This window comes from Leptinotarsa decemlineata, unplaced genomic scaffold (assembly GCF_025532065.1).
Source record: "Leptinotarsa decemlineata unplaced genomic scaffold, Ldec_3_MD MMD2_tig00026299_RagTag_RagTag, whole genome shotgun sequence".
In the NCBI taxonomy this organism is placed as follows: Eukaryota; Metazoa; Arthropoda; class Insecta; order Coleoptera; family Chrysomelidae; genus Leptinotarsa; species Leptinotarsa decemlineata.
Genome location: NW_027412676.1, coordinates 1,157,486 through 1,173,285, shown reverse-complemented (window position 1 = coordinate 1,173,285; position 15,800 = coordinate 1,157,486). Strand labels below are relative to the sequence as shown.

At 35.7% G+C, this 15,800-nt stretch overlaps 3 protein-coding genes across 13 annotated transcripts in view; 2 read left to right on the top strand and 1 right to left on the bottom strand.

Annotated features, from left to right (window-relative positions):
* Positions 1-15,800, bottom strand: part of LOC111508188 (hyperpolarization activated cyclic nucleotide gated potassium channel Ih) — a 298,974-nt gene that overhangs the window by 111,479 nt on the left and 171,695 nt on the right. The gene's annotated exons all lie outside the window — the stretch shown is intronic.
* On the top strand, positions 1,247-14,811 carry LOC111509358 (uncharacterized). Its single transcript, XM_023165080.2, has 6 exons — positions 1,247-1,698; positions 1,755-1,917; positions 5,821-5,947; positions 6,004-6,110; positions 12,412-12,746; positions 13,806-14,811. Exons 1-6 carry the CDS (start codon positions 1,610-1,612, stop codon positions 14,707-14,709), a joined length of 1,725 nt encoding a protein of 574 aa, XP_023020848.2. The 5' UTR covers positions 1,247-1,609; the 3' UTR covers positions 14,710-14,811.
* LOC141484940 (uncharacterized) lies at positions 6,117-9,748 on the top strand. The gene is made up of 2 exons (XM_074180650.1): positions 6,117-7,487; positions 7,732-9,748. Exon 2 carries the CDS (start codon positions 8,328-8,330, stop codon positions 9,456-9,458), a length of 1,131 nt encoding a protein of 376 aa, XP_074036751.1. The 5' UTR covers positions 6,117-7,487; positions 7,732-8,327; the 3' UTR covers positions 9,459-9,748.

The window sequence follows — 15,800 nt, the reverse complement described above, 5'->3', positions numbered from 1 at the left end:
ATTATGAGGGGGTGCTCCATCTTGTTGAAAGTAAATTTGTCATAAAACTGCTGAAGGTAGATTATTAAAATGATCCTCGATCAACCTAACCCTTGTTATTTGACCTTGAAACAATATTGGCCCAATTATTCTCTTTCCAACGACACCAGCCAAGGCAGTGATGCCAAATTTTTCTTGAAAATTGCCCACTCTTATTACATGTTGATTTTTTTGGGCTCAGCACCGGGAAATGAAAAACCATTATTTTTAAACCGTTATTCGTCGGAATATAGAATGAAGTTGATAAAATTTGGGTTAACTTTATGATTTTCAAGAAACCAATCACTACTTGTATATCACCATCGTCAGCATAAAAATGTTGACATAACAGATATTTGAATTTTCTGATTGATTCGGTCGTTACTTGATGAAGAATGAACTTTTCGTGACTTAGACATAGACATACTTTATTTGACTACGTTCTTGTAAATTACATTTGTAGCAAGTCATATTACAAAAATTGAATTTGAAAATAAATCGCATTTATTTTTCCAGAAGGCATTTCTCGACTAATCTCTCTTAAAGAAACCATTTTTTCGACCTCAACTATTGCCAGAACGTTAATCTCAGTCTCCTCATTTACGATGAACCTCTGTTCTGCCTCTTGATTTTCCTCTTGCCTAAAACGATTCTCAACATACGGTAAACACTGATGGGCTGGATGTTGCCTATTGAGATATTTCTGATCATACAACTCAAGCTGCATTCCTTAATTTTCTGTAGCATTCCCCAAACGATAACAACATATCCGTTTATCCATTTTGACGAAAAATCAAACCAAAATTTAACGAAAATTAAGAAACTTTTACCTTCTTGGAAATAACTGCAAAATATTAAGCATCATGTCTATCCATGGCACACTCGACAAAAGTAAATAAATTATTATCAAGTATTTTTTTCAATGATATTTAATTCATGTTCTTGTTTGTTATCTAATCGCAAATAAATAAGTATCGTTAGATTCGCCAAAAAATCTATTTTTTCCGAATATGCTTGTCAAAAAATGGTCGCCATTTGAAAAATAATAGTTAAACAGAAAAATGTAATTTTACCAACTTGCCTTATTCATATTCAACATACTAGTACTAAAGCTCCAGCGATTGTATTTTTTCTGATAACCTGAGAAACTGAAGTTTTCATGAATTATTTTGTAATAAGAATGTTCATTTGAATACGCCACTCAATTCAAAGTAGGATATATTGAATTGTTGAATTATGTTTTAAGGGTTTGTTGAATATTTGTTCTGGACAGAATTAATTATGACTTATTTTCATTTGGTGATTGATAATTAGTTGTGTTAAAGATTTTTGACTTCTATTATGAAAATTGGTGAATTTTCATATGACGATATGACGTTGTAGTATTTCCGGTTTTTCATCAATGCAGTTGTATCAAATCTTGTAAGCAATCCAAGCTGCAAAAATAAAAAAAGGACTTTCAACGGCTGTCGATGTTCTCTATGAACCCTATACAATTACCTAATTCTCATATCTCCATCACACAGGCGCGTATGTCATGACATGACATACATTTTTTGACGTGAGTTTGGGTTTCATAAATTTTCGTAAAATGGCTTTGTGTTCGAATTTCAAGAATTCGAATCACATTTTCTATAAAGTACCAAATTGTCAGTATTTTTTAACCAACAAAAATCCCAGGTGAGTAACTGAACACAGCAGTTGCCAACTATGAGGTTACGGATTGATGTTTCTAGGTTGAACAGTTACAACAACTATCCGACTCATATTCAAAATAGAAACCTATCTGATGGATGCGGTGGATCACAAGCGGCAAAGTGTAAAGTGGCAATAGTGACAGGAGGTGCAAGGGGAATTGGTTTTCATATATCCGAACAACTGTTGAAAGCTGGAGCACAGGTACTTATTAGATAATTGAATGTACCTCTATTTTATAAATAAGAAACAAAAATGATCTTAAAGACATGCAAATACTCTTTCATTTGCAGCTCTACCAAGATCAATCGACAATCATTTTTTTATTTTCCGATGGGGCTAATAGATAATAATACCCGATTTCATTAATAGATAGTACAAATAAAGAACAATGGGGAAATGAAAGAAGGAAGAAAATACTTACATATATCTATCAAAAAGTAAAGTTAGCTTATGTTTGAACTCATTTTTGAGCTGGGAAAGTGCTTTCTCCCACTCAACTTTATTGACAGAATGAAACCACTTGAAAAACATGTATCTTATAGCCATTTTTATAGTATTTCACAAAAGTTATTTCATATGATACATACAAAAACCACATCAACTAACATACACTCTCAGACTAGACCATATTTTTAAACCAATCAGGAGACATTTTTTTCAATTAATTGGAAAAGGTATTATGAAGATGACTAACAGTATATGAGAATGACAATAGAAACTGAGAGTTAGTGTGCAGAGGCGGATTGAGATAGGACTTATGCCGTACCTATTCCTAAAAGTAATTCTTTTAGAGAGTTAAGAGTATGGTGGTTTCTGTGACGTAATTATCTCATGAAATGACATTTCTACTTCTACTACTTCAATTCAGTTCTTCTCAATTAGAATGAATCACTTTCAAATTATAGAGTGCTCGTCAAATAATAAGATTGACATGGCCAAGTGGGACATCACAAGAACCACGCTTGAATTTTTCAAAGAATTAGCTAAAGGAATTATGATTGCAGAATTGCGGCAACAAGTACGAGAAACTTTTCTACCGATGAGAATCGCAACTGATTTGTTGGAATCACAAGGAAAGCTAGAATTATTTATATAAGCACTAATGGACTTCAGATAAGAATTATGGTTTTGGATTCGTGCATGTATAATATGAACAAAATAGAACACAATATTGAGCCTTGAGAGTCACCATCGCTAAACTGACACATTATCTACATAAACTGATGAAGGAATAATGAGAGTGAAGTGACGGAAAAATAGTACTCCAAACAATTTACCAATTTACATAGGTATAAGATTGTATTGACCTTGAACATGGATTTTTGAATTATTTGCGTGATGTGGGACTACAAGAAAGTAGTACCTCATTCAACATACAGGGTGGTCAAACGGAAAAGAACTGTTATCGAAAACTGCTGGAGGATTTTGAAGAAAAAAGACCTGTCGTCTACAATTCACCTCTTCAATCGAAAATAAAAGTCACTCTTGAATTTTCATACAGCCCGAAGACTTGAATGAGTTCCCATTTTTTTTCAAGGACCAAACTCAAATACTACAGGAAAATTCTTGAGCCGCTCTCCAGATAAAAGAGTCCTTGAACAGTGAAGTTCGAGGTGTACTGAGTTGAACCTCAAAACGATGAGCAACCACCACAGGCCGTCGCGTATTTCTGATATTTACCGCTCTTAGTGGAATCAAATGTGCCAAGTCACTTAACCACCCTCTGTGAAAGTATCTATGGAAGAGACACCTTGGAACTGTCTTCGAAACAATCTTAGAATTCCATTCTTACAAACTCCGCCCAAAAGTTTCATTGAAAATAACGTTAAAAAATTTGAAGACCGATCGTTTGAAGTAATGACCAACTGTGTCCATTCCATAATAGAGAGTTTGTTCAAAACGTACTTGCACATTCCAAAATATTTCTGCAAGTGGGATTAAAAAAAAATCAAAGGGGCACAATTTCGATGATCATGGAAGTCATTCACATTATATCGTGATCAGTTACCAGATTAGTTACCCTTTGATTTTTTTGTGAAGATAATTGAAAAGTAGAATCTAGTATATCACTTTCAGAAATGCCAATAAGAGCCGTCCAATGTTTGATTCATGTTTTAATTTTTTGGATGAACGTTTTCTTATTTCAGTTTGTATCTGAAAGTATCTTCTGTGCATGATTATTTTCATTGGAAAAATAATTTGTTTGAATTATGAAGAATTAGAACGCTGAAAAAATTCGTCCCAAAAACTATTCTCTCCTTTTTCAAATCAAACGAAATTTCTATGACTGGGGTTAAATTAACTAGGTTAGGTCAATGTGGGTCTATTCGACCATCCACCGCAACCCGCAAAGGTTTGTTGTGGCTCACACCTATTCCTACTCGACCAAATAAACCCAGCTTTTTGACGAATCCGATTTTTTTATATGGTAAATTGTTTTTCAGGACACATGGTAGGAGTGCGGCTCTGCTAAACTCTGAAAATCTGATTCGGACCGCAGATGCGACATACACTGTCTTCCGATAGTCCGATAGCGACTTGTGAGAAGGCCTGTTAAGACATCATAGTTTATCCCTACGGCAGTCCAAGAACTTTTTGGTTTCAAGCTCCGAAGGATGAATGGGCGCCTTGGAGTGAGCCAATCCTGGAAGAAATTGCCATAAATCTTTTTGTCATCCAGATGTTCAATGTTTGTTTGGCAAACCCTAAAGAGATGCCAATGACAGGTTCTGGTCCGATGAAGCTGTTTGCAGCACCCTCCTCTGCAAGGGAGTCAGCAAGCAGCTTCATTGCCTTCCAGGCCAGTATGGCCTGAAATCCAAACCAGAGAAAATTTGATAGGTCTTTCTATTGAGGAGAGTCAATTTTGTAAATTCACTACTATTTAGACGTTGCTCGTTGGCAGGTTGATGTCTCTGTCCTGGGTCTGCGACTAAAAACATCTGCACCAGAACCTGGAGATGGTTTTGATCCATCTGTGAACCAACAACTATATACTCTTGATATTTACTTCTACCGGAGGATCCAGTCCTTTCTACTCAGAAATTGACTAACGTATCAACTAATATTACTGGAGTTTTATCCCAACATCATCCCAACATCATTATTATTAACACCTCGAAACGTGTTTCGATCACCAAGTGATCATCTTCAAGAGGAATATTGAACTAGTTCAATCTAGTATGATATTACTCTGAAGATGATCACGGTGATCGAAACACGTGTCGAAGTGTTGAAATCATGTTTTGATGTTGGGACAAAATTCCAGTAATATACATTACTTACATCAAAGGTTCCAAACAGTGCATCACAAGTAACGATGTTATATTTTCATCGTAACAAGAACAGAATTGTCTTTCAGTGAGACAAATTTGTAATTTTATGAAACAAAAGATACTGCTGAGGATATGAAGACAAATTTCCATTGAATCAATGTTCACATACTTGAAAGTTGTTGTTCATATGGACTTCTATTTTCAGTTTATATCTGAAAGAAACTTCTATGCATGACCTACAGATCTCTTCGAAGAGTTTTTATTGAATGAACATTTTTTTATTTATGAAAATATAATAAAATTTCACGATTTCAATGTTTTTGTGGATTATACATGGAAGAACTTTTCTAAAATTTTGCTAAAAATGAATCATTGAATCTTTTGCTGCACTTCCAGTTTCCAATTGATATTTTGCAACACGTTTGTATCATCTAATATATAAAAATGGATGTTTGTTGCTCAACCGATCGTGATGAAACTTGACATGTATAAGTAATTTTTCATAGAGAAGGTTTTTAGGCTATCAATTTTTCTGTAACTCGCCACTAGATGGCGCTGTAGAACAAATTTTCAAAGCACTATTCTATAACGCTGCGCACGCCTAAGTTCGTTGATTCTGATTCTGTCAAAACATTGGAACAGCAGCGATACAGCAATATAGTACTAGTATTTCATAAATGAAGTTAATTGCCACGACAATTACAAACTTGAACTCGTCTTTCAGTTCTTGTGCATTCGTACCACCCACAATGAATGAATGGACAATGACAATAACGATATCAACAACTTCACTCCAAACTATGTCTTCTTTTCACAATCATTGTTTTAGGCAGTTATTCTCGGAGATATTTTAATGGATGATATGGAGGAAGCAACATGCAAACTGAATGCAAAATATGGTGAAAATAAAGCACTGTTTCAACCTTGCGATGTCACGAAAAAGGAAGACATGGAAAGTAGGCAATACTTAAAAATTCTTCTTCAGTAAATATACTCATTAATTCCTTTTCAGAAATGTTCAAGTGTACGAAGGAAAGATTCGGAAAAATTGATATAGTGGTAAATAACGCTGGAATTTTGGCAGACTCAAGATGGGAACAGACGTTACTCATTAATCTAGTGAGTAGTTTATTGACTGGAGTCATTTTTAAGTTCAGTGAACTTTTATAAAAAAATAGGAAATTAACTAAGGATAGTACTCTTTATAATAATGTTGAAACAATTATTTTGTGATTCAATCAAGAACAATTTTCTAACAGGTCGAATTCAACAATTCTAAAATTTTGGTATGAAATATTAAAATATATTCAGAATTTTTGTTCTGTATCATGCCTCTGAACTGATTCAATGTTCAAACTTTGGATCAGAAACAAATAAAAAAATCGACTAAAATAATCCTCAAGTTTCTGAAGATTGAATACTTGCTTACGAGTATTGGAGATTAACCGGCAGATTGCATTCATCTAGACACTTTTGAATACTTATGAAATTGAATATTTACAAAATAGATAAAATGAGTAACTATTGTCCAATGTCAGTTTTATTAGTAGATAGGTATAGGTATGCTATTCAACTTCAGTCATATTAAAAATATCTATGACGGAATTCATTTGATTTAAGTGAAAAATTCGATATTGTCCATCATTTTTTTTAAACAGATAAGGAATTCGACCATGTCAATTTTTGCCCCCTTTCGGGAAAAAAACTGTTCCGTATTCCAAATTATGATACTTCATTTGCAAGCTAATTTGACATAAATTCGGTGACAATGCATTATGGAATTTTTCTATGGTAAAAAACAAAATGGCGGCTCCACAATCTGTCTGTTTTTCCGTTAACCAGCTGTCGCACCCCTACGAACGATAACCCTCAGAAGTCGAAACCTCGAAACTAACGAGGTGTTACCTTTCAACTTGTGATTCCTAACATGGGTTGGACGATAGCAAGTGAAAATCGATCGTTCGGCCTGGGGCTTGAACCAGCTACCAACACGGTCGATTTGAGTGAGTGAACAAAGCACCCACGTCGAACCGCCCGGCTATCGACCTATCGGACAATGGCAGACAAGATTCGCAATTATGGTCCGATTTTATTCAAAATTGATAAGTGGTGGTTTTCAGGGTCGGAAATTATGATTTGTTTGTCAATGCAAAAAAATAATGTGGCTCCAAGATGGCGGACAAAATTTGTAACTATGGTGCGATTCGAATCAAAATTAGTATGTGGAGATTTTTAAGGTAGGAAATTATGATTGTTTTGTCGATGCAAAAAACAAGATGACGGACGATATGTGTAGGGGAAGGATGGGCATAGTGGCCACAGCGGGCAAAGTTGTCACTTGAAATTTTCTTCCCTGTATAGTGCTGCAGCCTCGCGGTAATAGTCTCAACTACTCGCCCGGCAGCCGTTGTTATTTGTGTTGTAGTATGGTGCCGCTCAGACGCAAGCTCACCAAGATACCGCAAATTTTCCACTTTTTCGACCCTCTGATGTTAGGTAAGTGCATCACATGTATCGCTTTAGTTTATTGTAGGCCTACGTGAAGTAAATTGTACATCAAACGTGCAAAACAACATATTTCTAGCTTTGAATTCACTTTACCACTTTGCCCGCATTGTATGTTGCATAAAACTTGAATTTTTAAACTGCATTCATCACAAACAAAACTAAGTAGGCCTATAATATCAAGAGCAAGATTATGGCAAACGTCAGTTATTCTAATTCCGTGGTTTTCTTGCAGAAGAAAAACAGTATGGTGTCCAAGTATAAACGGAAAACCGTTCAGCAGTCTTGGAACTCTGAAGCTATGTAAAAGGCCATTGATGCAGTGAAGAAGGACGGGTTGCCTTAGCAAACCGCAGCTAAAAGGTTCCAGGTACCTCGAAATACTTTAAAACGGCGTGCACTCGACAAAAATGTTCATGCAGTAAACAAAAAAAAGGTTCTTGTTTACTTGCGGCCCATATTTACTGAGGAGCAGAAACCATCTTTTGGACATGGAAGTCCGTTTTTTTGGTGTAACAGTCGCTGATCTATAGGCTCTTGCCTACAAACTCGCTGTTAACTTTAGTCATGAAAAAAAAGCTGCTGGGAAATATTGGGTGCAGGGATTTAGAAAACGCCACCCTATGATTGCATTACAGAAGCCTGAGGCGACTTCAGCTGCACGGGCTCTCAACAGTCCAGTCCAAGTCGTCCAAGATCTTTGCTCTAAAAGGTCGGCGATTAGTCGGCTCTTTAACATCTGCTGAACGAGGCGTTCTTTCAACATTTGTAGTTTGTGTTTCGGCTGGAGGGACATTTATACCACCCTTTGTGATTTCACCAAGGCGTAGAATGAAATTTGAACTGCAAGATGGTGCACCTCCTGGATCAGCTTTTGAATGTCATCCTACTGGTTGGATGCAAATGGAAATATTCAACTCATGGTTTAACCACTTCTTAAAATTTTCAAAGCCAACAAAAGACGACCCGATTCTTCTAGTACTAGACGTTCATGCAACTCACATGAACAACTTAGACTTCATCGAAAAAGCCAGAGACAATCATGTCACTGTTTTGTTCAATTTCCAGCCACTCGACGTTGCGTTTATGGCACCTTTCAATACGTATTCTGTACAAAGCATTGCAAAGTTCTTTAGAAATAATCCAGGACGGACAGTGACTCAATTCCAGGTTTCCCGGCTACTTGGTGAAGCGTTTTTGGAGGCATCTACACCAGTTATTGCCATAAAAGGCTTTAGAAAATGTGGAATCGTCCCAATCGACGAAAATGTGTTTACAGAACTGGATTATGCAGCTTCTGAAACAACAGAAATAACTCTACAAGAAGACACTGCGCCAGAAGAAGAGAACACCATCATACAGATTTGTGCATCTTCGTCTCAGATTGTCAACAACAGTAGCTCAACTCCAACAGTAGCTGAAAACTCCAATACCGCCTTCATAATGGTATCCCTACCTTATGTTGATCATCCAATCAGGCTTCCTTCTGCCATATTTGATCCGTCTATTCCCAGCACTTCATCAGCTGGTGCCCTAGAAACAACTTCAGATTTGAACAGTCCACCAAACAAGAAGTCCACTTTATTTGCTGTAAGTCCACGTGAAATTGTTCCTGTACCCAAGGTCAATCAGATTTTCAAAAGAGAAACTAAGCAGAAGAAAGGAACAGCAACAGTTCTAACATCCAGTCCATATAAGGCCTCTCTCATGGCAATTAAGAAAGGAAAAGAAGATAAAGAGAATGCGAAACAACGTAGACTAGAAGCAAAAAGAGAAAGGGAAATCGAAAAGAAACAGCAGGCTCTAACGAAAAGGTGGATAAAATTGAAAATAAAGGAAAACGCGCATTGTTCAAGAAAAAGAATGACAATTTCTATAATGATGACGATAATGAAGGTAACGTCAGCGACGTCGATTGTTTATTCTGTGGTGATTGTTACTCGAAATCCAAGGACAACGTAGGCTGGATTAGATGTTCTTGTGATCTATGTAAATACCAGTGATTTCATAGTTTCACATATTTTCAGTAATGCCTATTTTTGTTTAAAACCCTAATGCAATCGTTTTGAGTTCAGAAACTAAATGTGTTTTATTTTTTCCATACTACCTGAATCCATTTAGGCAGTGGCCACTTTGCCCTACCTAGTGGCCTAAAGTGGTCACTTTGACAACTTTTGGTAAAGTCAAAATTTTGTACAAATAAGTTTAAAAATCTAGTTTTTATTTTTGGATCAGGACTAAGTAACCATACTAAATATAATGTTTCAAAAAAGTTTAGGGGTGAAAAAAATAGATGTTCCTTAGGGTGGCTACTATGCCCACCTCTCCCCTAATTGTGGTTCGATTCGATTCAAAATTGTCATTTGGGGGTTTTACAAGTTTCCAGTATGACTAAAAATAATTAATTAAATTGGTAAGAAAAACTGATATACAAATGCGATTGAAAGAAAATTATTTTCTTTTTCATGTGTGAGCTAGGTTAATCTGTGCGTAACAGAATCAAAATGTTACCGCACAAGAATACCTATTTTGTACACGTAGCAATTTTGTCTTTTTATTCTAATCGCATTTAAAAACAATTTATTCAATTTTATCCCCACAATCCAATTCTGAATTGAATCGGAACATAATTACAAATCTCATTCGCCATCCTGGACCTGCCATTTCTCCAACAAAATTTCCATAATGCATTGTCATCGCAATGATGAACACCTACCAAAGTTCAAGTCTCGGTTCAAGATGATCGGACAGCTAGAAGTGGGTCAAAAGACAGCTGCAGGATTTGTCCCACACATACATACATACTAACTATCCGGAGCAAGTTGAATAAAAGCTTTTGAAAAAAAATTTGAAAACCTTGCATAAATTCAAATCCAATAATCCTCGAACTACATTAATTCACAGTAGATGCTCAAACTGTTCGCCATGAATTACCATAAAAGAGTATAAGTTATTCTCGAAACGCCGTCTGACGTTTTTGAGCATTTCTGGAGTTATTTGACGACATTCAAACTTTTGGAATAAAATTAGACTTACTACGCCTATGTATCGGTATAATAAAAAACCTTTAGTTTCAGTGCTTATGTGAGTCAGTTTCTTTTCAGTAGTACTTCAGGTCCATTAACGAGTAAAACATAAAAATGGTTTATTCTATTCAGGATAGGGTAGAAATAATTGAATAGTATTTCAAAAATGGTGAATGTGCCAACACAGCCAGTAGCATTTTCAATCAGCAACACCCAAACAAATAAAAATGTCAAACTGAAAACCAGTAAAAAACGAAGCGCTGAAAGTAGCCTTTTCAGAACAGGTTACTGCGGATTCAACTCTTGGTACACGAAAGCTTGCCGAATTATCTGGAATAAGTCGACGTCCCGTTGGGCAAATTTTGAAAGCTCACAGATTCCATCCATATAAAATTAAACTGGTTCAGGAACTTAACGGAGACGACTTTGATCGTCGCATACAATTTTGTGAAATCATGAGTGAACGTGCTTACAAGATCCAAATTTCGTTTTCAATGCAGTTTTTATCTCAATATTGCCAAAATCGTCATAATTGTCGGTACTAGTCAGAATGTAATCCGAGAGTGTTTCACCAAGTACATACGCAATACCCAAAACAGTTAAACGTTTGGGCTGGAATATTTGGCGATCGTATCATTGGTCTATTTTTTCTACCAGTTAATCTTATTGGGGACATGTATTTGGAATTACTCGAAGATACCGTTGATCCAACGTTAACAGAGTAAAAAACGATAACCGATACCTTGAGGATTACCTGATATTCCAACAGGACGGAGCTCCTTCACATTTTGCTGTAGCGATAGCGGTTCGTCAGTACCTGAATGAAAGATTTTCTAGACACTGGATTGGAAGAAGAGGATGCATTGAATGGTCCCCCGGTCTCCCGATTTATCCTCCTAGATTACTTTTTGTGGAGCCATTTGAAAAGTAAAATATACGCCACTCAGCCAGGTTCGTTAGAAGAGTTACGTCAACATATTATAACCAAATGTCGTCAAATAACCCCAGACATGCTCCAAAACGTCAAACAACGATTTGAGACGAACTTATACTTATGTATGGCAGTGAATGGAGAACCCTTCGAGCATTTTCTGTGAATTAATGTAGTTTGGATTCATCTCAGTTGAATTTATGGACAATTTTCCAATATTCAAGTTCATGCAATATCAATTTTTTCAATTTTTCTTCTTTTCCCGTGAATTGTTCACATTACCTCTCAAATACAATATCAAAAATTGGGAAACGAAACAGTTGTTTTTCCCACAATAGGGCTCCAGAATGAAAAGATGACAGCTAGTTAACAGAAAAACTCACAATGAAACAATATTCAACAAATGCCATTCAGTATCATCAAAATGTCTGCATTTTCAGAAACTAGAAATACGTACTGGATTACATGTAGAAGCGAATTTAATATTTAAGAATTGTAGTTTCTTGAACCAAAAGCAAAATATTTGTTCCATTCCGGATTCGAACTCATGACCTCTCGCTCTTTCACTATAACTATTTTTCCTGTTTGTAATGAATGAGTTTCGACATTATTGATCACATAGGAATCCGGAATCAAAATACTCATATTGAGGAGAGATGATAACTTGATGTATGATGATGCATGATGAAGATGATTAAAAAAGAAAAATGGTATGTGGTGTTGGAAACTAAACCGGTAGATATCTATTGAAATTCCTATACTAGAACAAAAGTATTGCCAATCAAGATGGATAGGCGATTTCAACCACCTGTCAAGTCTCAACTATGAACAGACGACTATTGGATAATTAATTTTTCTGAAAAATGTCTTGTTTTGATAATGAAATTTATAAAAATATCTTCACTGATTTCAGGTCAAATTTGAGATCATGTACATGAATGAATATATTTTATTTCAGCATGGTTTGGTACGTGGCACCCTATTGGGTTTCCAATATATGGGCGTCCAAAATTGTGGAAACGGCGGGTTCATTTTCAATAACGCCTCAATATTGGGGTTGCAACCTATGTACGGGTCTCCAGTATACACTGGTACTAAGCACTTCATTATAGGATTCACTAGGTCAATGGGGCATGATTATTTCTACAACACATCGAAAGTGAAAGTCATGGCATTCTGTCCGGGAGTTACTGACACTAATATGATTTGGGAAGCTGCAGAAGGAGGTCTGCCTGGATTTGAAGGCCTAGGAAACGAGTTAGCTAAAGGGCTTGCTGCATTACCATCACAAGAGTGAGTATTCTTGTGGAGTAAAACTGTGAAATTCGTTATGAAACAAGCTACTACGTAGATGTTAAAGAGCTATCATGTGATTTCTCAAGTATAAATGAACCGGATAGTGGTTTCAATTCGTAACGGTTCAAATTCTTTGAATTTATCAATTTATCATCAACTGTCATTTATGTGAATACTACGACCATACACAGAACATATAGTATATTTCAAAAAATTTTACTTCATATGACTTTTTAAACTATAATTGGAATCCGAAAATGTTAACACAAAGACTACGCTTGCAAGCTGAGAAAATATTCTTTCTCATTTTTGATTTATAGAATTCAGCAAATAATTTCTCAAAAATTGGCTTTATGAAAAAAATTAAGATTTGTAGCGATATTTTTTTTATCAAGAAACATACAATGTTCATACTTAGGAAAAAATAACAACATAGAAAATAACATGAGAAAGTTTAACTGAATAACTCCAATAATATGGAACACACTGTTGAACCAGTTTTTTCATTTAGTTATCAAATGAAGCTCAAAGTCTGACAATACACTAAAAGACACACTACATTTGCCAAAAGCCATTGAAATTGGCGAAACATGTATAGTTGTTTACATTTTTGTGATAGTCAGTATATAGTTATGATAATACACCTTTATTCAGGCAATAAATGTAATAAAAGTACACAGACCAAATAAAACAACTAGTTAAATCATATGGCTCAAAATTTGGGGAGAAATCACAATTCCATTTAGGAGTTGAAATATATAATGACCCTTCAGAGAAATTGAAAATGAATCAACAGAAAAAAAAATCATATTGGATTCGAACAAATTTTTATTTTCTTCCTCTAATTGAAATACTGATGACATCTTCCCCTAAGAAGACGCCATATACGGGATCGACAGAGAACTCAATCCTCGATGCTCAATCCTCAATCCAATAAATTCGTTCTCTGTATACCTGCCAATGCAGCTTTTACTGCAAGGCAACCAGTGCGAAATATTACTACCTATTGAAATATAAAAAAAATTTAAAATGTGTTTTAATTCTTTTTTTTTTCAGACCCGTAGAAGTTGGGAAAGGCATAATAACCATGATTCAAGATGGCGAAAACGGCAGTATTTGGGTTTCAGAGGCTAACGAATTTTATAAAGTCAAGATTCCAGATCGCAGTACATTTAAGCCGCCCTGCTTGAAAGGAAGCTCGTCATCCGAGGGAGATAAAAAGGGGGAAGATTGCAAGAAAAAAATGGCAGAAGCCAAGTGGAAAGCGGAAGCTGTGAAAAAGGCTGAGGAGGCGAAAAAAGCTATTTGTGATAAAGTAGCCGCAGAACAAAAAGCCGCCGCTAGAAAAAAAGCCGAATGTGACAAAATGGCTGCTGCATTTAAAAAAGCGGAAGCTTCTAAAAAAGGTGCTTCGGGCGACAAAAAGGATGACAAGAAGGATCCATGCGAAAAATCGGCAGACTCCAAGAAAAAAGCAGAATGTGAGAAATTGGCTGCCGAACAGAGGAAAGCGGAGTGTGAAAAAATGGAACTGGCGAAGAAAAAAGCAGAATGTGCAAAAATGGCTGAGGCCAAGAAAAAAGGAGAGAAAAAACCATGCATGACGGAAGCTGAAAAAAAAGCTGAAGCTGAAAAAGAGGCAGAGTGTGAGAAAATGGCTGCAGCCGAAAGAAAGGCGGAATGTGAGAAAATGGCTTTAGCCAAGAAAAAAGAAGAATGTCAAAAAAGAGCTGAAGCTAAGAAGAAGGGGCAAGAGAAAAAATGTATGTCGGAAACAGAAAAGAAAGCAGAAGCCCTCAAAAATGAAGAGTGTGAAAAATTAGCCGCTGCCGAGAAAAAGGCAGAATGTGAAAAACAAGAAGCAGCTAAGAAAAAAGCGGAATGTGATAAATTGGCCGCTGCAGAGAAAAAGGATTCGAAAAGCAGCAAACCCAAGAATGACTGTACTAGCAAGAAATGAACCACAGAGAAGTGAAAAATACCGGTTACAGTGTTTGTCGAGTGATATTCGAATAATTGTGTATGGTCTGTGTGGAAATAAAATTAAATTATATGACAAGAATCCTTCATTTAATATCATAACTTGATAACATTGATTTGAAAGGGTTATATTTTTAGGAGTGATTAATTTTTGGAAAAGAAAGTTTTTGGCTTTCTACTACTCCATCTGATACAAAAAAATGGACGAGAGAATCTTCCAAAGAAAGGAAGGAAGTAATCAATTTGAAAATAAGTAACTCTATACATGGATGTGTAGATCATGCAAAGAAGTAACTTTCAGACACAAACTGAAAGAAAGTCCTCCTGAAACAGCTACTTTCATATAAACATTGAATTACACGAAAGAAAAAAATTCTTTCGAAACAAATACTTCTATATGAACACTGAATTATACAGAAGGTACTTTTCTCTATTCAGTTTGTATATCGAACATTTGTTGAGGAATAAGAATCAGATATCATTCACATGAGTTCTACTTTGAATGAATGGTAATAAATTGTACTCACATGGAAGATTCTCTCATCCATTTTTTTGTATCAGATGGAGTAGTAGAAAGCCAAAAACTTTCTTTCCAAAAATTGATAACATTGTATTTGCAAAATATTAGTTAAATTATGATTCTCGCACGGTGTCCGCAAATTAATGAATAAAGTACTGGACAATCATATCCATAATAAGACAATCATAAAACAATTTATGAATTGTGTAAATGTTTATGCTAAAAATATTTGTTGAAACTTTGAACACTATGAATATATCTTGTATCAAATTAATTTCTTTCAGCTGATAGACATACGTATTATTTTATGAACCCCCATTATTCTGCAGTTAAATCAAAAACTTCGTCAAGATAAACACATATTTGAAGATGAAACGAATTGTTTTGATTGGTTTCTGGGTTTTGCCGTGGTCTTCTTTGGTTACGATCTCCAAACGTTTCAACTGCAACTGTGGCAGTCATCTGCAGTGGCCTGGTCGAAGTACTCTTTTTGAAGATGACTGCCGCAGTTGCAGTTGAAACGTTTCGAGACGCCAGCCGTGAAAACCAAC